Source organism: Cariama cristata, unplaced genomic scaffold (assembly GCF_000690535.1).
Source record: "Cariama cristata isolate BGI_N322 unplaced genomic scaffold, ASM69053v1 scaffold21113, whole genome shotgun sequence".
Classification (NCBI taxonomy): Eukaryota; Metazoa; Chordata; class Aves; order Cariamiformes; family Cariamidae; genus Cariama; species Cariama cristata.
Genome location: NW_009610413.1, coordinates 270 through 6,113, shown reverse-complemented (window position 1 = coordinate 6,113; position 5,844 = coordinate 270). Strand labels below are relative to the sequence as shown.

Sequence of the window (5,844 nt, the reverse complement as noted above, 5' to 3'; positions counted from 1 at the left end):
ATGCTGTTCTTAAAACTGAATGACTGAAAAATTTTATATTAAATGCAAGTATAGTAAAACAAATTAATCAAAATCTACACTTAGTTTTTATTTACAATATTATTTTATTTTTTCTGTAATGTAACTTATTCCAAGTCCTCCCCCAATAACTGATGCTGCAATGTTTACGTTCAATAAACCTGTACAATGATAGTACTTACTGCTGCTTTCACATAAGCCAACTGGCTTGCAAATATCTGCGTGTCATAAATTGTATACAGCAATGGAAGATTATCCACAAGCGTCTGGAGTGTTTCTTGAAACACTGTTGTGGCAGAATGTGGCTGTACTAGAGGAACAGATCAGGTGTTCTGTTCTCCCAGCAAGGAGAGGCAGTTGTCTGATGTACTACGAGGAAACAAAGTCTAAAAAGTTCTGATACATTATTATTGAATGCTATAAACTATAAATATGCAGAGGAATGGGTGTGCTTAATTCTTGCAGGAAGGAGCTACTGGAACTCCTAACTCTAAGTGTATCAGCTTTACTTGAGAGGTACAACCTTTTTGTGATAATTGACTTGGACCTCCAAGTGATGCATGTACGGGGAGAAAAGGAAGAAGGGCTTGCGTAATTAACTCTGTATTCTATATTTTAAAAAGCTAAATGATTTGTATATCCTTTTTGTTATCAAAGTATATTTTCTCTTTTCAAAGTAAACTGGTTTCTTTGGGAGGAATTGTTTTTAATAACAGCTCAGTGCTATAACCAGGAGCCAGCAATTCAAAAAAATCACTCTTTTCTACTGAAAGGTATAAGGAACTACAGCTTATACCCCTCATTATAAAGCCAAAGAAGCAATCAGAGCTTTCTGTTGTATTATGCATTTCTAAAACATCTTCTCCAATGCGACTGCTGTAGGACTTCAGATGGATACAGTGATTAATGCTGTCACAAAAGTGATTGATTTCTCCTCTTAGCCCTGTCAACACTAGCATCTATAGACAGAATCATTGTTTAAAGCTCTAGTACACGACAGAATAGTGCTGATACTGGTATTTTACGAACTAATGCAACATCCAGTAATTCACATGTAATCTTAATAGTTAAAAATTCAAAACTGGGGTACTAACAAAAGAAATGACTACCATGAATTTTCTTTATCTGGCGTGGAATAAGGGGAGGGATAGTTTAGGTAAGATTGTAGAGATTGGGCCAGAACAAAAAGAATTTATTTCTCCATCCAGTATTTTATACACTTTACAAAAACCAGTCACATCACTGTGCCCATAAAAATGTTATCCATGGCAACTGAAATCAAATACTACTTTTTGTCATCTAATGGGGTCTTTTTAAAATCATAATACAAAGATTTGTGCTGTAGCAGTCCTCCACTTTGCATGGTAACAATAAGGCTTACTGTACTTGAAATACAAAGCTGTTACATCTGCAGTTATGAACCACTGGCTTTAACAAACATCATTTTATAGTTGCTCTTTGCTTCTTTTTTGTTTTCTGGAACCTCAGCTTCATCATGTTTTTCAGCAGCTTGTAGCTCCTCGGCAGACTCCTCTTGCTCTGACTCAGAGCCACTTTCGGAGTACTCTGAACTCTCTTCAGAGGAGTGTCCAGCCGCCTCTTCTTGTTCTTCACCTTCCTGAAACTAGAAGTTCAGATGATGAGACAGATAAACCATTATTTCCTGCCAACTCCATTGCAGCTTTTAAAGTTTCCCACTGCGAATGTTTCACTTAATAGCTCCTTTCATTTTAGTACTAAAATGTACTATGTTGCTAAACACAGGTCTTTAATATACAAATCACTAGACAGAAAGCAACTCCACTGAAGCAGTTAACTGTATCAACCATGACATCCGTGGTTTCATCAGCCACATTCTTAGTTACAGCAGAAATCCTACAGACACCATTAAATGAGTTTGAAAAGTTTCAGATCACATGAGTTTAGTAATTCCTTACTTTGGTGTACACAGTACATCATGACATTTGAATATCTGTCATGGGTTGAAACATGGGAACCCAACAACTAGACCATCAAGAATTCATATTCATGACTAATCTTTGAAAATGACTTTAGCACACCACAGCGTGAGGAATGCTGAAGTAATCCAATGATACCGCTAACAAACCCAAAATGGAATTTTGTTCATGGCCCTAGAGAGCAAAGCCTCCAGGGCTGTTTATTAAGAATTCCCAGCACTGCACAGGTGGTTTTGCCTTCTCTGGAAACATCAGCTATGTTGGTTTTTGCCACACTTCTCTTGCTGCTCGCTCCTATGGAATTCCTTGCAAGTCCAAGAGCAGGCAGGCGTCAGCTCACTGGAGGACTCCGTGCAGCCAGCTTCCCTTGTCTGACCCCTTTATAGCCACTGCCTTTTCAGGACCACAGAGAGGTACGTGCTTCTCCCCAACAAGAAGCGAAGATTAATTACCTCTCGGCAACAATGCAGATGGTTATCCTGCCGCCTTACATATTCCTTGGCAACACCCTCATTTAATATATTGGTCACTTTCTGTCCTAATCAGTCTTGACCACTATGGAGCATTAAGCATGTCATATCACTTTCCAGAACAACGAGAAGCATCAATCATTTCCAGGCACCTAAATGGCCACCACAGCGTACACAAATAGGCTTCAAGTGCCTGCAGTAAGTGCCTTTAACCCAAACTGCAGAAGTTTGCCACTAGTTGCGGTGATTGGATTTTTACACTGTGCATCATCTTGTCTTAGTGAAGTGAAAGCCAAATCATTGTAGAAATAAACAACTTACTACCTCACTGAAACCAAGTCCACAATGGCGCCGGTTTCGTCCAGACATCGTGCTGTCCATGCTCTGTTGGTACTGAGATTCCAGTTCTTCGTTCATTTTCTTGTCTTCTTCCCCTGCATTGTCCAGTGTACTTTGGTTATGGTTCATTCAAATTAACAAAGACATCAAATTACATGAAGTCACATTTTCAAAGTTTATCACTATATATGTGAAAAAAGTTTAAATTTAGCCATCTTAAACCACTAGACTGAGTATTATTGCCTGCCAACCACCTGATTTATGAGCAATCATACCAACTGTGCAAGCAAAATTGCTTTACTACAAACATGGGCTGGTGAGTTCCTAAGACCTGACACATTCAGACAGTTGTACTATGCGCAGCGTATGTTCTACTAAACAAGGTAAAAGTAACCAGTATGATGTCTCTGTGCTTCCTGCCAACACTGCAGCATGTCACAGCAAGGAGAAAGTTTCTGACCTTCACTACTAACATTTGAGTACTATGATTAAACCATGATTAACATACAGCAGCAGAAGTCGGGACAATACTACCACTCTTGTTTATACAGCTGTATCTGAAACTATTTCATGCATCCTGACTTATCAGAAGCAGTTACTACAGCTCTACATTTTTCTATCTTTAGAAATGAGCAGAAAAAGTAATTTTCATGAGCTACTTCTACATGCCCTTTACTTACTTGCTTGAATAAGTAAATAATAATTTTTACTGAGGGGAAAATACGGTCTAAAATAGTTAAGAATCCTCTGTTCTTGTGATAGGTAGGACTCTTCAATTCTCCACCAACAGGCCTACAACACTCTAGTTTTTAATTTGTATCTCTGTAAAATTAAAAGCCTGTATTGCAAGTTAATGTTTCCTCATTTGGAAGTTAGAGCTCTATGTTATTGTAAAAGGACAATAACTGTATGTTGGACAAGTAAAATGTTAAGAAAACCGCTGTTCTGATTATTTGTGAAAAAAAAAAAACCCAAAAAACAAAAACAAAACCCAAAAACAGCAACCATCACAGCATCTTAACTTTTTGCTAATAGCAAAGCAGTACTCATTCTTTATGACTCCTTAGGGGAAACAACATCTATCTGAATTTCCTAGAAAGGAGGAAGTGATTCTCAGGCACTCTGCAAGCTAACAGCAGGACCTGGAACCAATCCTCAGGCTTCTTTTGCTGTTTTGGTCCACAGATCATTTATCGTCAATTCAAAAATTACTAGTGGATCATATCAAGGAAAAGTGTTCTGGAGCTCCGACAGAGACAATCAAGCCCAGCTTGGTTTCAATGTACTTTGACTTACTACCTGAGCAAGCCTGATAAGAAGTTACCATGGTCATACATTACATGACATCAAATTATTGCGGATTGCCAAGATGACCTTGCAGATCTGTTGGGCTTCCACCTCATTGCTTTAAGGCAGAGATCTTCCTATTCAACAGGTAATCAGGTGAGGGGGGAAATCAACCCTGTTCTTTTCCATGCACAATGACTTAGACGTTTGGATACCCATACCTGACAGCAAGGAAGTAGTATAACAATGCTAGGTACCAATAGCAATAAAATTTTACTTACTTATTTTGATAGCAAAATAAGACTGAGGACCTATAGGCCCTGATTTCCAGGGCATTTGTACACAAGTTTAACTGACCATCAAGTCCTTTGCTGAACCTGGACTTTAGAAGGCAAGTAAGCGCAGTCAGAGAAACCATTTGTCAGTAATCTAACAAGAGAAATTAGGAACTTCTGAAACTCCACAGCCTGACCCGTCTTCAACTTCAGCTACGAAACCTGAAATCCCTCCCTGCAACATCTACAAAGCTCAAAGTACTGGGATGTTCCTAAACAAGTGTTCGATTTCCAACTTTGTATCAGCTGTTGGATAAACTGACCTGTCCTGAAGTGAGAGGTTGATCTGTGGTCTCCGATAACAAGGCGGCCAGTATGTTCTTTCTAAAAGAAAAGGCAGTTTGTTTTGGAGCTTTAGGGTGCACTGACAGCTCTGCCAACATTCTGGAAATCTCAAATGGAAAAGCTTTGCTGTGAAACCTTGACAACCAACTGTAAGACTGTACATTTTACTAGCTAACAACTGCTGCCTCTTGATGAACTTGTTTCATCTTTGTTTAGTTTAATTTTCTGAAAAAGAAACCCCAACAACTAGATACTCTTTACTCTTCCCACATCACAAAACTGGTTCTGTTTCATGCTGTTTCTTGCCACTCCAAAGATGAAGACAAGCCATGCTACCATGTCAGCTAAATGAGGAAGAATCGTGATCACTTGGTAGGAAAACTACACTACACAATGCTGGACAAGTGTGAATTTAGGTTCTGACAATTTACTCTTTGGGTCTCTTTCACTGGCACTATGCAAGAGTTCCGTCTGTGCATCTTATGATGATCCCACTTTTAGACTGCTCACAGCATCAGGTAAGACCTTCACAGTGCTCATTAATATATTGCCTCAGTAGTTCCTCATTAGCAAATGTATCCCTATAGGCAAGAACCGGCATTACACAGCAAGCAGCATTAAGTATCCAAGCAGACGTTAAGATTAGTTGTAGAGGGATGTTTTAATATGGTATTGTGTTCTTATCCAGTAGGAGGTATTAACTTTCACCTCTTTAATACACTTAAATATTTTAGCTTACAAAAATACTGTATTCAAGCAAAATAAGCTAGTACAAGTGAAATTATTTTTCCTGAAGGTAAGCAGAACTGCAATACTAAACCAACATTTTGTACATGGACAAAGCATGATAATAATTTCAGTAGTTTTGCAGCATTTTTTGGAAAAAGCATAGTAGAAATATCGTTTTAGCGTATTTTCTCTTTAAAAATATTTCCTGGATTATTTAATTAGGTTTACTGTTTTGCTGTTTTAGTCTATCAGCTACCATTTTAAAAGATATTTACATTTTTTTCTAATGAGAGAGAATTTTACAGATTTAGTGCACAGGTTTGTTTGTAACAAGGACTCTCTCAGAAGCGTCCACGTATTAGCTGGTGGGAGGTGGGGAGGGAGCCGCAGAGCAGAGACTTAATTGCAGACCGGTGTTTTGCG

At 38.5% G+C, this 5,844-nt stretch overlaps 1 protein-coding gene across 1 annotated transcript in view; it reads right to left on the bottom strand.

Moving 5' to 3' along the window:
• Nucleotides 1-610: 610 nt before the first annotated feature.
• LOC104159863 (chromosome unknown open reading frame, human C11orf58) overlaps nucleotides 611-5,844 on the bottom strand; it is a 5,501-nt gene continuing 267 nt past the window's right edge. Inside the window, exons 2-4 of the mRNA XM_009697881.1 lie at nucleotides 4,671-4,731; nucleotides 2,771-2,880; nucleotides 611-1,642 (exon numbers count right to left, since the gene is read on the bottom strand). Coding sequence (XP_009696183.1) covers nucleotides 1,433-1,642; nucleotides 2,771-2,880; nucleotides 4,671-4,731 — 381 coding nt within the window. The 3' untranslated portion in view covers nucleotides 611-1,432. The remainder of the gene's footprint in view (nucleotides 1,643-2,770; nucleotides 2,881-4,670; nucleotides 4,732-5,844) is intronic.